The 18174-nt window shown below is 40.0% G+C and overlaps 1 protein-coding gene across 3 annotated transcripts in view; it reads left to right on the top strand.

Annotated features, from left to right (window-relative positions):
• ZNF280D (zinc finger protein 280D) overlaps positions 1–18174 on the top strand; it is a 54810-nt gene that overhangs the window by 11822 nt on the left and 24814 nt on the right. For 2 of the 3 annotated variants that reach the window (XM_075273491.1, XM_075273494.1), the window contains exons 2-8: positions 1712–1868; positions 10419–10481; positions 10565–10923; positions 11454–11568; positions 13507–13722; positions 15569–15754; positions 15837–15946. In XM_075273491.1, coding sequence (XP_075129592.1) covers positions 1718–1868; positions 10419–10481; positions 10565–10923; positions 11454–11568; positions 13507–13722; positions 15569–15754; positions 15837–15946 — 1200 coding nt within the window. In that variant the 5' untranslated portion in view covers positions 1712–1717. The remainder of the gene's footprint in view (positions 1–1711; positions 1869–10418; positions 10482–10564; positions 10924–11453; positions 11569–13506; positions 13723–15568; positions 15755–15836; positions 15947–18174) is intronic. The other variant, XM_075273493.1, reaches the window with a different exon arrangement.

Below are 18174 nucleotides of genomic sequence, written 5' to 3'. Positions count from 1 at the left end.
TTAAAATGTATTATACTCTGCCTCATTGTTTATTCTGCAATCCAAACTAAGAAACAAGCTGGGACGACCGTTCTGATCTCCTTATCCTGCCCCTTGGAGGATGAACCCTCTTATTTTAGACCCGCATGGGACATATGTCATCTTACACAGTAAGCTAGAGGGTAAGCCTGTCATCCTATGTAACCTCTATGCCCCTAATTCTTGTCAAACTGATTTTCTCAATCATGTTCTTAATAAAGTGGCCAAACTCTCCAATATCAGTACTTTAAGTTCTTTGGAGTTTAGCTTCTTCCTCACCTTGTGTCCCTGTTTAAAGGAATTCAATCATTAAAATTCAATTATTTTCTCCCTAACACGTAGGAATAGCCTTAAGAAAGGCTATTCTTCTCCTACCTTAGATGTTTTCTCCGCACCACCGTTCGGTAGAAATCCCGGTTTTCTTCTGTATGCAAATGAGTTCTCTCCCAGCACTGAAGGTGTCCCCAGCACTCAAACAGCACTGGGGGCAGAGAATTCTCCAGCGCCGCCTGTATCTTCGCCTAGAACGGCCTCTCCCTGCGTCGTCTTCCAGTGCTGGCTTCAGACTGCTAGGCATACACAGTCTGCTCTGCCGTCAGGACTCGGGCAGAGTTGACTGTGCATGCGCGCAGCCATTTTCTTGTGACTGCTTACCCCAGCTTACTGTGTAAGCAGCCACAAAAAAATGGCCGCTTACACCAGTTTCCTTAAGCATTGTGTTTTCCACCACCTTGTCAGGTTGGTGCCCGGTTAAGAGCTGCAACTGGTTACCATGGGGTTCTTCCAAGGACCTTATTACGGGCACCAGGCATTATTTTCTACATGGACACTCATTGACTAGTGATTTATAATAGGTACTATCTAAAAATATTTTTTGTTCTCTTTAAAGAGGTTGTCTGAAACTACATATTGATGGCATCATTTTAGGATAATTTATAAAAGATCAGGTGCATAGCATACAGATTTGGAAGAAGGAGGCTCTGTAAACTGTTTAGGAGTCATGCATTGCTACTGCAGCTCAACTTATTGGTGTTGGATTCCTACAATCTCATACCGACTACCTATTTTAAGGCCAGGTCCTCAATCTGTGATTTCAAAGAAAAAATAAACAGCAATCTACGTGTCTATAGTGAGCCTGCTGTTAATGGAGTTGTCCAGACTTTGAGATGAGTACAGCAATTGATTAGTCTTGCTAAGACCTGGTTCACATCTGCATTCGGTATTCCGTTTGGGGAGTCTGCTTGGTGACACCCCCCTCCACCTTTTCCCGAACGGAATACCAATTGCATTAAAAAACTGTTAGCTAAGAAACCACGCAGACCCCATAGATCCGTGATTGCGAACCTATGGCACACGTGCCAGAGAGGGCATGCAGAGCCCTCTCTGCTGGCACGTACGCTGTCACCCGAATCACTCGCTAACTGGGAATCCGGTACAGGATTCCCTGTTTGTGAGCGATTGCTACTTTGAAACATGTTGCAGGGGAACTCTATACTAAAGAGAATGGAATGTGTTGAAGTGAAAAATATTGTAGCATGCTGCTACTGTACTGTCACAAGTTCTGGTATAATATACATAACTTTGCCTAGAAAACAGTCGTCTTCTACAGATATTGCACTTGAATATTGTAATATTGAATTTTGTCAAGTTGTTGACTATAGCCATTAACTCTTTCATGGTATGTCTTTATTAGTAAACAATGGCGGAGTTGTTAATGGAATGTGAAGAAGAGGAGCTTGAACCATGGCAGCAAAGAACCAAAGCGATTGTTATTGATGATGAAGATGATGATGAACCCATTTTTGTTCGAGAAATTAGTGTTTCAAAAACAACCAATGCAACCCCTACAAGTAAGGCTTCTTTCTCTCATATTCCAAAAAAATAAGTATTGTTTTCAATTGTTAGAACAAAAAAGTGGGATATTTTGTATTGTACAGTTAAGGGCTGACCATTGAAAGCTTGACTGATCCAAAGTATAATATAAGTGTAGCCTTCGTAAAAGAAATTTACGTATCAGGCTAATTATTGTTTTGTGTTAAGGCTGTGTGTGGCTGCTCATCTACATCTACATCTACGTAATGCCATAGAGCAGAATGTACATTAGTTTGGCAAAGATGTGTACTGTCAGCTTTCTATGAAGTTAATGGGAAATATGGACTCATTTTTGTGGATGTGTATGACTGCAAGTCAGGTCTACCAATAAAAGGGTTCTCTGGGTTGAGGGCCAATTTTGATGTTGATAACCTATCTCTAAGCTGATCTTATTGACTGCTGCTATACTGTGGATGGATTCTTTGGTGTCTGACCCCCATCTCCTGTGTAGATTCTACGCTGGAGGCTGCCTGAAAAACTTGGTCAGTGTGGGGTCTGAGTCTTGGATCTTCACTAATCTGACATCAATAATCTATTACAAGGATCGGTCATCAGTATGACAATTGGCCTTCAGCGTAGAAAACCCCTTTTAAGTATAAAATACATTAGATGTTTTACATACAAACTAGTGAGCTAAACAGTAACTACTTAACCCCCAGATACTCCCCCAATGGGGTGGCAGAACAGTAAGAAAGGTTAGGTTTGCCCACAGTCTTCAATGTATCTGATTTACTCTTTCACAGCGTCTTATTTGCCATGAACACGTGGGACACATTTATTTACCATTTGCACCATGCATGTCCGTTTGTGAAAGAAGAGAGCAAGGCTTGTTGTGTGTGACACTCTTTGTTTTGCCAAGTGTCTTTTGTGGGGAAAACCCCTTTAAGAAGGTTTGGCATTAAAAAAAAAATATTTAACCAATTATATGCAAATTATTAATTCCTTAATTGCTTTGTATATATGAAAGTGGCAATTTTCTTGTGCTAATTTTATTTGTGATTTGGGCAGATTTATCATGCCTTGTATGTCTTTTGTGCATAAAACTTTGCTTATTTTCTACTTTTACACTGCCCTCGCTATTTTGCTGAAGGGGTGCATGGTATGGATGAGGCCACATTCTGTATAGTTATGAACTGTAGATACAGTGCCCATATATCAGGTGCACTCTCTGCTACGGAGGTGTGTGCCTTTTCATAAATTAGGCAGCCGGTGGCTTTGACTGATAGACAGGACACTATGAAGTACCTCAGTAGATATAGACATTGCCTTTACCATAAAAGAATATTTATTAAGGCTGGGCCAGGAATGGCTTTAAATCCAAGTACGAATGCCTCTCCATTAATGCTGTGAGACTTCTAAAGTTGGATTTTGTGCTATAAAGGCAGTAGTGCCACTACTTTTTTCTTTTTCTATGGAAGTAAGCCTTTGTTTAGTAGTCCATAAACTAAAGTCAAGACTTCACATATCTAGCATACAAAATGAAGACCTCTTAAAACAATTACTAAAAGACTAATATTCTGTAAACACTGTCCACATGTCCATATTATTTAGTAGCAACTTAACCTATGATAGGCCATTAATATCAAAGACACTCCAGCTCAGCATACCCCTTTAATATTGCTCCTTTTAAATTGTGTGCACCTGTTCATCATTCTTCCATGCACCTCACCGTATCTACAGCACTAAGGAAAACTGAGGACAGCAACAGAAGCGCCCATCTATACAGGTTTTTCAGAAGGAAATGTATCGATGCTTGAAGAGAAGGAGACCAGGTGTGCATTAGTGAATACATGTGAAAAAGTACTGAACCATAAATCACTGCTTCATACTTAAGTGGCGTTCACACTGCTGCTGTTGTCCGACCCAGGGTGTTCGTGGTAAACCCTGGGGACACCGGACAGCAGACAGCTTGTGAGCAGTCGGCTTTAAAGCCCATTCATTTGATTGAGTTTTCAAAGATGATCGCCCGTGAGCGTTTTCAGCCTCTCCGCCTGGTGTCCGTTTTTTTTTTTTTCCGCGGACACAAAGTCCTCCATGTAGGATTTTGCGTTCGTGGAAAAAAATCGGACACCAGGCAGAGAGGCTGAAAACGCTCACAGGAGGTCCTCTTTGAAAACCCATTCAAATGATTGGGTTTTAAAGCCAACCGCTCACAAGCCGTCTGCTGTCCGATTTCCCCGGGGTTTACCACAGACACCCTGGGGCTGACAACAGCGGCAGTATGAACGCTGCTTTAGTTTTCCAGTCAAGAACTGCATTGGTTTGTGTTCTCTGTTGTTTTATGTGTGTGTGTGTGTGTGTGTGTGTGTGTACATGTCTATATATTTTCTTCACTGTAGTTTATTTATAGATTTATACAATACACAACTTTGTTATTCTAAAGTGAGTTTGTTTTAGTTCAGTCTTCCCTGTTGTTGTTTTTGATGCGTTTTTATGAGCTTCTGTTAAATCCACTCCTGAGTGCTTGATTTTATATTTTCCATTCCTTTTCAAGCTACTCCTTTGGTTTGACTTTGGATAAAAAAAAAAAAAAACACAGCAAAATCTGCAACAAATAAAATAAAAAAAAATGCTGCGTTTCCGCAACGTGGGGTCTTTAGTTTTAGTGTTGGCCATTCATGACCTCCATCAACCGCTCTACTGATTTTGGCACAGTTGGAATTTCTCCTCTAGCCCCCACCACTCCTAAGCAACATTTCGGTTCGATACAGTGTAACTATGCTCTGTGCTGTCAGTTAGGTGGGCCATATCTGACCAACCTGACAAGATATTTGTGCTCAAAATAGCAGAAATGAATGATTAGGATCGGTGGAAAGTAGATAAATTCCAAATGTGCTGGATCCAGTGATGTTCTGACAACTGAAGGCTGAAGAGAGTTGGCGCTTTGGGAGGTATTGAAATGTCTCTTTAAATACTGCTAGAATTCGTCCCCTGACAGGACTAGTGAGTATTTTTCTTATTTGCAGTGGTATATAGTGAGTTCCATCAGTTTCTCTGTTTGAATAAAGGTAGGGGGTTAAGAGACAGGTCAATCAAACCTGGAAGCGTTAAAAAAAAAGATTTTTAACCTGAGAAAGTTAAAGGCATTTTTGTAACGTCTGTATTAATGACCATTTTTTTGTGATAGGTATCAGATTGGTGTAGGTCCAACTCCCTGCATCTCTACCGATAGGCTGTTTGAAGAGACCCAAAGCAGGGCTGGAGATGGCAATGCACTGCATAGTGAAAATTGTAGTGTTACTTCTGGCACTGCTGCTGAGCAATGGGAAACTAGGAGCCCAACCCCACCATTTGTTGCTGTTGACCAATTCTGAGAATAGGCTTTCAACATAAAATTTATGAAAGTTCCTTAAATGAAATGATACAAATTTATACTGTATAAAATAAAATATCAGCATCTTTAAAGTGTAACTGCTCTTCTTTTCTTTGCTAGTATTGTGTAGAGGGTAATTGGGGAAAGCATTTGCAATATACTTAAGGAGTTGCCGAGGAATTGGAGCAACATGTGGAGTGGGTGGGGGTGGCCTAAAGTAAAAAACAAAAAAACAAAACCCATATGTGCTAGTGTCTTGTTGCTGAGAGACTGGTGAATAGCCATAGACAACAAAGTGGTGGTGACTATGCTTTTTAAATTTTATTTGACACTTCTCCAGCTATCCCACGGGTTGATTGTTTCCGACAACACCTTTTAACATTTCTTTTAGTAGAAAACATATTCTCACTAAAGCAACACTCTTAAGTACTGACAAGGAGAGTCCATTCTGTTCACTGTTTACTGCACACAGTGTTTATGACCAGGATGTATTGCAGAAATAGCTCCTTAGCCTGCCTCTACTGTCCCTGCACTATATATGTCATTCCCCTAATGATAATGAACCTAAAACTAACATTTATTCATTTCCCTGCTACCTGAAACTTGCTGATGTAGTGTAGCTGATGAGTCATTTTGCAGCCAGTTTTGTACTAAAAGAAACAAAATGGCTTAAAGGGGTTTTCCCATGAATTAAATTCTGCAGGACAGTTCTCCTGCTCCGATTTGCATTGAACTAATTGCATCAAGAGGGCATTCATGTGATTATTACAAGAGCACTTTTCCAAGATCTTTGTAATAAGAGAATTGGAATTTTTTTGCATTGTGTGATCATGTTAAAATATGTCCATCACGTTAATTGTGGTTATCCACGAGCAAGGATCGGAAGTCTTTAAGTTACCCACTCATGCCACAACACTTGTATGTCTTTAATAGTGGCTGTTTAAAGAGTATGACCACACTCACACAGCAAAATTACTTTAGAGTTAAACAGGATCCCCTGGATTGTGACTTGTGGTTATCCACAGCAGTTTGGGGAGTTCTAGCTGATAGCTGCAGTGGAGAAAGGAGAAAACAGGAACTTGAACCATTGATGAAGCAGAAGGTGTGCCTCGGACTCCCTAAAGGCACTGTAGCTAAATTGTAGTCACAGATAACCGCTTTGCCATAATTAACTGAGTAACTAAGTAAACATATACCATGAATAGGTACAATCTCTGGTGTAGTTAAGTGAAAAATTACAAAAAACCACCAGGTAAGCAAGTTTAAGCAAAAATAGAAAGAGATTTTATTACATAAAATCCACATATAACAATACAACATATAACATACAAAATATATAGAAAAAATGGAGGGGGCAACTGAGTTACCCAATAAATAGGAGTGAGAATGGGAAAGGTGGAAAGTATGCCCATAAAAGATGAATGGATATATTTAGCAGGATCATAGGCCCAAAAATATATATAGAGCAGTGGATATATAGCAAATGTAGCATAACAAGACTAAATATGTTGCTATAATAGCAGAAATGACATGCCACAATTGTAACCCTCCTACAGAGATATAGTAAACATATAGGCCCATGAGTGATGCAAAAGATACATTACTGCAATAGTATTAGCATACAGACCGTGTAGGCCGCAAGGCCAAATGTCCCAGACCACTCCACACCCGACGCGCGTTTCGCCCGCTAGGGCTTTGTCAAGGGATCCTACTAGATTTACTATATCTCTGTAGGAGGGTTACAATTGTGGCATGTCATTTCTGCTATTATAGCAACATATTTAGTCTTGTTATGCTACATTTGCTATATATCCACTGCTCTATATATATTTTTGGGCCTATGATCCTGCTAAATATATCCATTCATCTTTTATGGGCATACTTTTCACCTTTCCCATTCTCACTCCTATTTATTGGGTAACTCAGTTGCCCCCTCCATTTTTTCTATATATTTTGTATGTTATATGTTGTATTGTTATATGTGGATTTTATGTAATAAAACCTCTTTCTATTTTTGCTTAAACTTGCTTACCTGGTGGTTTTTTGTAATTTTTCATAATTAACTGAGCTAAAAAGCATCCAAGCAGAAAGATTTGAGAAAAATAAGCAGGTAAATCTTCCCATCTAGATGCATATTATTGTTAAAGGGATTCGATCATTAAAAAAACATTTTTAAACTCAAAGCACTTAGGAATATCCTTTTATAAAGGCTATTTATCTTTAACCTTTACCTTGGTGGTCCTCGCCACCGTTTTCAAATTATTAATCTTTTATTCTTTATGCTAATTATACTCAGAGAGCACAGGGGGCGTTCCCCATCCTCAGAGCACATCGTCTTCATAGCTCCCAGCGCCACCTCTATGTTCTCTTCCTGATGCCTCCATTGTGATTCTCCCTCTCTTCACTGCGAACCCAAGTGGCAGAGCCGACTGCACATGCCAATTCCCAAAGAACATTTATCAGCAGCTGATGTAGTGAAAAAGAGGAGAAACGCAACGAGGCATCAGGAAGAAAAGACAGAGGCACTGGGAGCGATGACGACGCTGTGCTCTGAGCACAGGGAGGAATGCCTGTGCTCTCTGAGCATAATTAGCGTAAAGATTAATAATTTGAAAACAGCAGGGGGACCAGCAAAATAAAGGTAAGAGAAGAATAGCCTTTATAAAGACTATTCCTACATGTTTTTAGTTTGGAAACTTTTTTCAATGATAAAATCCCTATAAACTTCTAACTGGACAGCTGCTTTGAAAAGGGTCTTCCAGGACTTGGGCTAAGTTCTCTATATGTGATCAGTGGTTTTCTCATACCCTGGACCCTGCAGCATTGGGGGTAGCCCTGTTGTCTCTTCACAGAATACCAGGCACAGTGCTTTACATTGCGTTGAGGCTGTGCTTTGTATTTCAACTCTCCTTCATTCATTTGAATGGGACTGAGCTGCTGCTGTACCATGTGACCATTGAACATGACATCATCCGCAAAAGAAAAGGGCTCCAGTCCTCTTAAGTTAGCTGATGAGAGGGGGTCCTGGGTATCAAACAGACGATGAAATCGTATTAATGATGTATCCTTTACCCCTTCCCGCTGTAGGTGGTTTTTGATTTTCATTTTTGACTCCTTGTCTTCCAAGCCCCATAACTTTTTCGTTCACAGAGCCATATGAGGGCTTAATGTCTGTAGGACAAATTGTTCATCCTCATGGTACCATTTAATATTCTATATAATGTACAGGGAAGCTGGCAAAAAAATAAGGAAGAATGGGAGAAAAGTTGCAGTTGTACAATGTCCATGGAATCTGAGGCATAGCTAGACTTTTCCTATATAATTAAATAGCCCATATTCTATATACCGTATTTTTGGGACTATAAGACGTCTGCATTATGACTGTCTTTAGGGAAATCTTCCAAATAGGACCCTTCCTTGGTTCACTTACAAGGCTGATTTGTGTATCCGTCAAAATATACGCGAAAAGGGTTTATCTTTGCAATACTACAGTGGTTTTTGGCCAAAAACAGTAGATTCTGCTCCCTTTCTTTTTTTTTTTTATTTAGAAGCAGCATGAAGGACGCTGTAGAGAAGTACTGAACAGTACTGATGTTAATAAAGCAATAGTGGTAGAAAATGTACTGTTAGCTGTAGGAGTTTGTGTGTCTCTCTGGATCGCCCTCTTTATACTGATGCTGCACCATCCCTCTTTGTAGAATGCTATTGGCAGCTATAATCTGATCTCATTGTGAGCTGACGGTCCATCTCCTCTCCATAGGCAGATTTGTTTTAATAAAAATAATTCTACACACTGGATTGTGTTGGGCCACTGCAGGAAAAATGTGGTATTAATGGCAGTCATTCGAATGAATGATCTTTCTTGTAGTACAAGATGGCTTGAGTCTGACAGAAAGAAAGCGAACATCTTGGCAAATAGAGAGGGGTTTGAAGTGGGGCAGCGTTGTTAATAGGTTACAGGGCTCCAGGTTTAAGCAATTTGTCATAAATGTCTAATAGATGTTGGCACTCCCTATGGGACATTTACCTATATCGATAACTGGTGTCCTGTTTCACTTCTAGAGATGGGTGTAGGACCTGGTCTGAAATATGACACTTCATTGCATATCCTTGATATAAATACCGTATTTTTCGGACTATAAGACGCACCTAGGTTTTAGAGGAGGAAAATAGGGGAAAAAAATTTTGAAGCAAAAACTGGAAAAATATTTAATATATGGGAGTTGTAGTTTTGCAACAGCTGCAAGGCCACATTGACAGGTGACCCTGCAGCTGTACGGGGATGCATAGAGCGTTTTTTTTGCGGGGCCAGCTGTAATTTTTAGTTATACCATTTTGGGGGATATCTATTGCTTAGATCACCTTGTATTGAAAAAAAAACAGGAGGTGATTTAGAACTTTTATTTATTTCATATTTTTAAAGCTTTTTTTTTTTTTTTACTATTTTATTCCCCCCCGGGGGCTTGAACCTGCGGTCACTTGATCGCAAGTCCCATAGACGGCAATACAACTGTATTGCCGTCTATGGGACATTCTGTGTATTAGTATTACGGCTGGTCATAGAGACCAGCCGCAATACTAATATAGCCGTGACAGGCCGGGGAGCCTCATTAGGCTCCCGGCTGTCACCCGAACAGGTCGGCTCCTGCGATATCGCCGCGCAGGAGCCGGCCTGCAACTTTACAGGTACGGGGCCGGTGGGGACCGGCCCCGGGGGAGAAGGGGCCACGGATACTGACCCGGCATCCGCTGTACTAGAGAGGCGGATGCCGGGGAGGGATAGACGCCGGGGCCTGAGACATCGCTGCCCTGCCCTGCATGAAGCCAGCGGCGGGGGCACGGAGGAGCCCCTGCCGCTGCTGGCTTCATGCATGGCAGAGGAGCGCAGCGATGTCTCAGGCCCCGGCACCTGTAATGGCGTCTATCACTTGCCGGCTTCCGCCTCTCTATTACAGCGGATGCCAGGCGCCACCTTCAGACTATAAGACGCACCCTTCTTTTCCCAAAAAATTTTGGGGGAAAAAAGTGCGTCTTATAGTCCGAAAAATACGGTAATACTGGCCCCCTAAATAAAGTCATACCCAAGATACTTGGCAGCACTTAAAGGAATGATACTCTTAACCTAGCAAACATTGCAAAATATACAGATATAGGATATTAGTGATGGTTATCTTTAGTGCAAAAATATTTACTTGAATGTTATTCACTTTAACAGACAAGGCAACTGGAGGCCAACGTGGTCCATTTGCACGGAATGAGAATGGAGTATCTAACAGAGGTAATGTAGATACTATTTCAATTTAAAATGTTAGAAACATATGAAGTGTTTAATTATTTACCAGTTTATTCATTATTCTTTAGGAAACAATACATTTCAGATGTCAAATAACCACTACAAGCCCCCTGCTGCCACACACACTGTAAATCAACCAGTCACACCTATGTACCAACCAGTTACCAGACCAGTAAGTAGTTCTGCCATTGTTAAACCACTGTCAACACCGGTTAGCATGCAAGAACCAATGAGGAGACCTACAACTGGATGCATGCCAGCACAGCAGCCACCCAGAGTAAATCCAGTCATGCAAGCTGCTTGTAGACCTCAGACATTTGTTCCCAACCCTCTTCCAGTCTGTCGGAATCCTACAATTCTTTCAGTGTCTCAGCCAGCTCTTCGACCTGTTGCCACCATTACTGCACAACCAGTAATACTAAATCAGGTAAATGACAAATATATGATATTTTAAATTGTAAATGCAATCAAAGATGTAGACGCCAACAGTTCTGCCATATTACAAGCAACTAATATGTAAATATACCATAGTTATGTTAGTCCTTCAATTTCTCATCTACAAATGACCAGATTATCTAAAATTCTAAGACATTCTGTTACTAAATTGTAAGTTTTAATTTAAAAACAGACTTAATGTCTTTGCTTTATAATTAAAGGTGGCAATTTGCAGAAAAGTCTTAAATGGGGCATTCCAGTGAACATGGTCTCCTCCATTTAGGAAGATAAATTTCTAAAAATACATTTTTGCAATCTGACTTACAGAAGTACAATATAATGTTATATGGCATAGTGCTAGCATATGTGTAACATAGAGATCAGTCAGGGTCTTTTGAAAGGATAGATGTGATTGATAAATATATATAATAGAAAGATGTAGTATAAATATGTATTTGAGTGTGAATATTTTTTATTTTTTTTTCTGTTATTTTTATCTTTGCATTTACAATTTTCCCTCAGGGTTACATCATGAGCACTCCCCAGGTTTCTTCTAATAACTCTAATGTAATGTATGCAATGCGACCGAGCACCGCATTAACACAATACCAAAATGTGCAAACGTTTACATCAGCAGGTGTGTATTAATTCTCATTGTTTTTTTTTTGTTTTTTTACACACACATTATATATATATATATATATATATATATATATATATATATTTTTTTTTTTTATTTTGATAATGCTATAAGTTCCATGATTCCCTTTTGACATGTTTAGAGTCCAAAATTGACCTTAATGTTTGTAAGGCAGTTTGCATGCCTTTCTTGAGTACTGAGATCAGATCATAAGTGCTATGTACACTTGTGTGGGCATTTTTTACAATTGTGCCAGGGCATTTAAAATGAAGAAAAATGTATAACTTTTGTTTTGTTAAAAATTTCAGCGTTTCACATTACAATTGTTCTGTATAGTACAGCGAGCGACTTGTGACTTTAGGACAAGGATAGTAACAAGTCTAGTCTATTTGGTGACAATATTTTCCTGTCTTGTTGAAACAAAATGTTAATAAGGCCTTGGTCATTTAATGGGTTTGTTTTTACAGAATGCATAATGGGTTTGATAGATCTGTTTTGATAAGGTTTCCCTTTTATCTTTACCAAATACGGTAGTCTATCATGATGGCAACCTAACGGAGTGGACCACAACAGAGTTATGAGGGCTTTCACACTACCATTGGTGACTGTCAGCAGTGTCCGTAGCTATTGTCCGTTTCAAGATTTTAGCAACAGACACTAGCTGAACCGTCAGAAATCTGTTAAAATTTCCATTCATTTCAATGGGATTTTATATTGTGTCCGTTTTTGCCCAATCTGTCAAAAGTCCATTTTTTTTCCAGTGGACAAAAAATCCTACATGCAGGACTTTTGTGTCTGTTAGAAAAAATGGACGACAAGTGTCCATTATTTTATTTTTTTAATGTTGAAGTCTATGAGCAACGGATTTATAACGGACAGTAACTGATAGCCATTTGTTACTTCCCATTATTTTGTGTTAATTTTTTTTTTTTTTCTTTGCGCATGCTCAGAAAGCAGAAACAAAAGAAAAAAAACGGACAGTATAAAAATGAACACTAAGGGCAGACTCACACCTGCACCCGGTCTCCGCTTTCAGGTTTCCGTCTTCTGCTTGAGAAACTGGACAGGAGACGGAAACCGGAAGTCACTTTTCAAACCCATTCATTTGAATGGGTTTGCAAAGTGTCTGGCGTGAGAGTCTTCTGGTCTCCACAGCGAAACCGTTTTGTTTTATTACCGGACACAAAGTTGGACATGCAGGACTTTGTGTCCAGTTAAAAAAAAAAAAAAAAAACGGTGGAGACCACTGCTGTGGAGACCAGAAGATGCTCACAGGCGGACACTGCTTACCAGGTTTCTGTCCTCTGTCAGGGTTTCTTGGGTAGAAGACGGAAACCTACAAAGCAGAGACCGGGTGGAGGTGTGAACCCGCCCTGATACTAATTGATGCTAGTGTGTTGTTGTTTTTGTTGTTGTTTTTTTTTGTTTTTGTTTTAATTGATCCATTAAATGGATCAGTTAAAAAAATGGATACATTAACATGAGTTATTGTCCGTTAATATCTGTTATGGTAGGTGTCATTTTTATTTTTAACAGACCCCTTCATAACAGAATTCAACGGTAGTGTGAACCCAGCCTTAGAAAGCCTATGATGAGTTTTATATATGACGTGGATTAGCCTGTGATGGCAGGCAGATCTTGTGCCTTAAAATAACAAGCAGTTCAAGGCTTCCTAAAGATTAACACATGATGGTCATGGTTATGTGTTTTATTATGTAAGCAAAGATTTATTGGGATATTTTTTTTAGAACATACAATAAGAAAATTGTTTTAAAAAAAATAAGTTAATATGCAGATGTAAGCTTACTTGCACAATCAAAGTTGTAAAAAAAAAAACTGGTTAGCAGTCTAAAAGATGGAAATGATGTTCATCAAACATTTCTTATGACTGTCTAAAGTGGCTTGTGGTAAACTCAGTACATTATGTTGTTACAGGAAGTTCTTCTCCAATAGTACGACCACTGCAACCTTTACCCCAGTTCCGCCCCGTTTCAGCCCCAGCACGGACAGCTCCCACTTTTATTCATAGACCTACTCCTCCAGTCCCATCGATGACACAGAACATCAACAACCTAGTTCCAGGACTTCAGCAGCCTTTACTACTACATTCCCAGAATTCACAACAAACTTTATTTATGCAAAATACAACAGGTATCCAATGACATTTAAAACTTCAAATCAAATTCTGCCCAATTTTGCGCTCATATTATCTCTGATGTATAATAGGGGCAGCAATAACTAGACAGAATTGATAAAGGAAAAAGATCTTAACATAACACTTGCAAAGAGATGGACTTGTTGGAGGTAGTGAAAGGTCCTCTTTAAATGCCTTCCCATCTAATAATGTTAGGGCATACTGTGAATACAGTATATGCCATACCATTATGATTAGTGGTAGTCTGACTCCATGGATACTTGTCCATAACTAGAACTAGGTGACTAGGTCTGTGCTGTTGTCTCCTGCACAGCAGATGGCCAATTGAGCAAATGTTGCAGGGAAAATTTTAAAGGAGCTGCTCTCAGAAGCTATGTCAGACCCCCACAATGGGTAAATGATGGTATTTCTTGGCATTGTGGGACAACCACAAATGCAGTTTCTCTCTTTGCTTCCTGAATGGGTGGCGTCTTTGATGTACATATGTATTATGTGTGTGTATTAGTATGTACATACCTCCCAACTTTTGAAAAACCGAAAGAGGGACAAAATGTGCGGCGCGCGTAGCGCGCTTCGGCAAATTTAGTCCCACCTACTTTTGTGTTGACTCCGCCCATTCTCATTAATTTTTCATGTGCCTGCACACAGTATAATCCTCCTACAGTCACCCGTAAATTATGTCCCCCCCTCTATCTCTCCCCCAGTTTCATATACACCCTTCATCTGCCCCCAGTTTCATGTCCCCCCTCCATCTCTGCCCCAGTTTCATGACCCCCCATCTCTGCCCCCAGATTCATGTCCCCTCCATCTCTGCCCCCAGATTCATGTCCCCTCCATCTCTGCCCCCAGATTCATGTCCCCTCCATCTCTGCCCCCAGATTCATGTCCCCTCCGTCTCTGCCCCCAGATTCATGTCCCGTCCGTCTCTGCCCCCAGATTCATGTCCCTTCATTTCTGCCCCCAGATTCATGTCCTCTCCATCTCTGCCCCCAGATTCATGTTGTCCACCCCCCCATCTCTGCCCCCAGATTCAGGTCTCCACATCTCTGCCCCCAGTGTCATGCCGTCCTCTCCTTCATCTGCCCCCAGTTTCACATTCCACCTGAGTGTACACATTACACTTACCTTCTCCTTGCTCCCCCGCCGCTCTCTCCGCGCCTCTCTCTCTCTCGCACACAGTTGTAGACGCGATGTGACGTCATCACATCGCATCTACACAGCCAGTAGCCGGCGTACAGCGGCGAAGCAAGGCGCTGAACTGTGACAGCTCCTTGCTTTAGCCGCGTATGTGTTCAACACAGATCTGAGTTGAAATCGGGACATACCTCCGTCCAACCGGGACCGCGGGACACGTCACCGAAATCGTGAATGTCCCGCGGAAATCGGGACGGTTGGGAGGTATGGTATGTATGTGTGCATATATGGGAGCCCCTGCACACAGGCAGTTTTTGTTCTGAAAAGTATAGTATTTTGCAGTCACGCTGTGAATCGTTCTCTCCAAGGGGCTGCTGTCCCATTATGATTACAGTTCAGGACAGTAGTCTTGGAATAAGTGAATCACTGCATCATGGATAATTATTATCCTGTAAGTTGTGATCTCTGATCACAGTGCAGCCCAAGAAATATGGATGATATAAAATCTTTATTTTCCAGTCCTCCTTCTCCTGTCTCTTCCCAGTTTAGTAGTTTCTGCTTTACACTAGGCAGATTTAATTGGGACTGACAATGTTTTTGGCGTTTACACCCTGTATGCTGGGAGAGTTCATTTCTAGAACGAGAGAATGAGGTTTTTTATTGTGTATAATCTAAAAAAAATAAAAATAATTTTTTTTCTTTTAAAAGCAAACATTGGACGAAATGAAAATGCATTAATGGAAAAACGACCTTCTCCTGTTGATTTGACTGATGATTCTCCAAAAAAGCCCAAAACCAATGAAAATATAGTAGATAATAGGCCAGCTGCAGCATGTACTACAACATCCAACCCAATGTCTTCAGCTACTCTATCACAGAATGCTGCGAATAAAGGTATTTTAAGATGTTCTTTTTCTGATCTTGTTGTTTAGGAAAACAATGGTTAATAGTACTCTTGTCTTTTTCATAAATCTAGGTACGAATGCAGTTACAACCCCAACAAAAAATGGAACTCCATTTCCTCGGGCATGTCCTAAGTGCAACATTCACTTCAACCTTTTGGAACCTATGAAGAAACATATGACGGTAATACATTTTGTGCTGGCAAGCATTCAGTCCGCAATTATCATGTATTTGTAGCGAGTTTTTCATAAACAAAAGGTAATGTTGGGGATTTAGAGCTAAAAGAGGACCTCTCATGCATATGCGGTTTTATATACCGCTAGAAAGCCATTAGTGTGCTGAATTCAGTGCACTTTCGGCTTTCCTGTTATGTGACCTGGGGCTGGAGATATCGGTTCCGTTAGTTTCGGCACCGGTATCCCCCCACTTCAGAAGGGCGTTCCTGATAGTCTAGATTTACTTAACCTTGTACTGTCATAGGGGGCGTTCCAGCAATGACACTAAGCTGCGAGGAACACGGCCCCGGGCACTGCTTTCTAGCAGTATATAAAATCACATATGCAGGAAGACATAAAGATTCTTTCTTTAATTCGAAATTTCACTTTCAATAAAAACCAAACCTTCAAACAGCTTTTAATTTTCTGGCACAATTACGTTTAAGAAAATACTTTATTAACAAACTGTCTCCTTTATGTGAACTCTTGCACGTTTTTTAGATTTTTTTCCCTTGTTTCTCTTGGTGAATTTTGAGTATTGTAATATGGTGGCTGCCATATCTGCCAGGTCCTTGCTGTATTATACAGCAAAGACTGGCGCTAATGCCAACAATCATTGCCCATGCTGATTGCAGGTCAAAACTGACCAAGACGCCATTTTGGGGAGGATCACTGGCACCCAGAATGAGATCTGGGGCTGCCGATCTGTTGCCATGACAACCAAGAACCTATTAAAGGATCCCTGGCATCTCTCAGCGTTACTTCTACTATAGTCTGCTATATGAACAAAAAATGATCAAAGCAATGGCTGTTCCCTAAAATGGTATAACCAACAAGTACACCTGGCATACACAAACAAAAATGTCAGAATATGGCTGCTTAAAAAAAAATGTTTTGTTTTTTTTGCAAAGTTTTGGATTTTTGTTAAGGGGTTAAAAGAGAAGTCACTTTGGCTGCATATTGAATGTCGTAAAACTAAGCCTGTAAGAAAGTCGCACAAATGCATTTTTTCTCCTATTTCACCCCTTCTGAATTTTGTTTCAGCTTCCCAGTACGTTGTGCAGAATAATAAATGGTACCATTCTAACGAACAATTTTTCCTGCAAACATTAAGCCCTAATATGGCTCTGTGAATGGAAAAATAAAGTGGTAGGGTGTCAAAAATGAAAAACAAAAAATGCCTTCAGCGGGAAGGGGTTAATATTGCTACAATTAGTGTTGTTGCAGGCAGATTAGCTATTTAATTAACTGATTTGCGGTAAAAATGGCATCCCACGACAGTGCCACAATCACTGATCTGAACGCTTTAACCCATATTGTAACAATGGTTGATTGATTGTTTTTGGAAATGTGTATTTATTTTATGTTTCTGTATGCAATGTGTAAAACACCAGGTCTCCACATTAAGAAGTATCTAAAATCTTGTGCCCATATAGTGCATGTCTGTCTCATATTGCAATAAAAAAATAAATATGAACCCATCAATGTGTCCATGCACACTGAACTAATTACTGCATGTGAGCTGCAATCATTTGTAATTATTATTGATATAATCTCAAAGAAACCTTCAAAACACTTAATATGTATAGACCGACTTTAAATCAGCTCAAAGGCCAGCTTATAGAAAGACTTGATCATATTAGCCACTTATGTTATTCGTCAACCAAATCTAAAACCATTGTGTAAAACAAACTTAATTAGAATTTGCATAATCTCTGTTTAATTATATTATCTCAACCCTCTTCACGAAAGAAATGCTACTGTTCTTTCACAGAATCAAAGAACATAAAACAAAATGTAATGAATTAAATTGGATGCGCCTAAGCATATCCAGTATGAAGTATGGGAATTTAGATGTTAAATGTAATTGTTTAGACAACGTGACCTCATCCCCCACCCCCCCAATTCTTCTTTGGGGGTACAACCTGTACTTCCTTGAGAATGGGAAAAACATTGCTGATTCATACAGTAAATATTTACTTTTTGCTTTGAACATGTTCTAGGTTGGCTGTCTCCACTCTATGGCTTAGTATGCAGCCGCTTAAAGACTGTTGAGGGAATGTATCATCAGAAACTGGCTTATTAGTTGAATATTATTTTTTAGTTTATTTTTTTTTATAAAGATGTGGTGGATTTTTCAAGATCCACACATTTAGCATTTTGCATTTTCACACTACTCACTTCACTTTTGAAAAT

This window comes from Leptodactylus fuscus, chromosome 5 (genome assembly GCF_031893055.1).
Source record: "Leptodactylus fuscus isolate aLepFus1 chromosome 5, aLepFus1.hap2, whole genome shotgun sequence".
Classification (NCBI taxonomy): domain Eukaryota; kingdom Metazoa; phylum Chordata; class Amphibia; order Anura; family Leptodactylidae; genus Leptodactylus; species Leptodactylus fuscus.
Note: the sequence above shows the minus strand (reverse complement) of the source record. Positions and strands in the feature narration are given on the sequence as shown.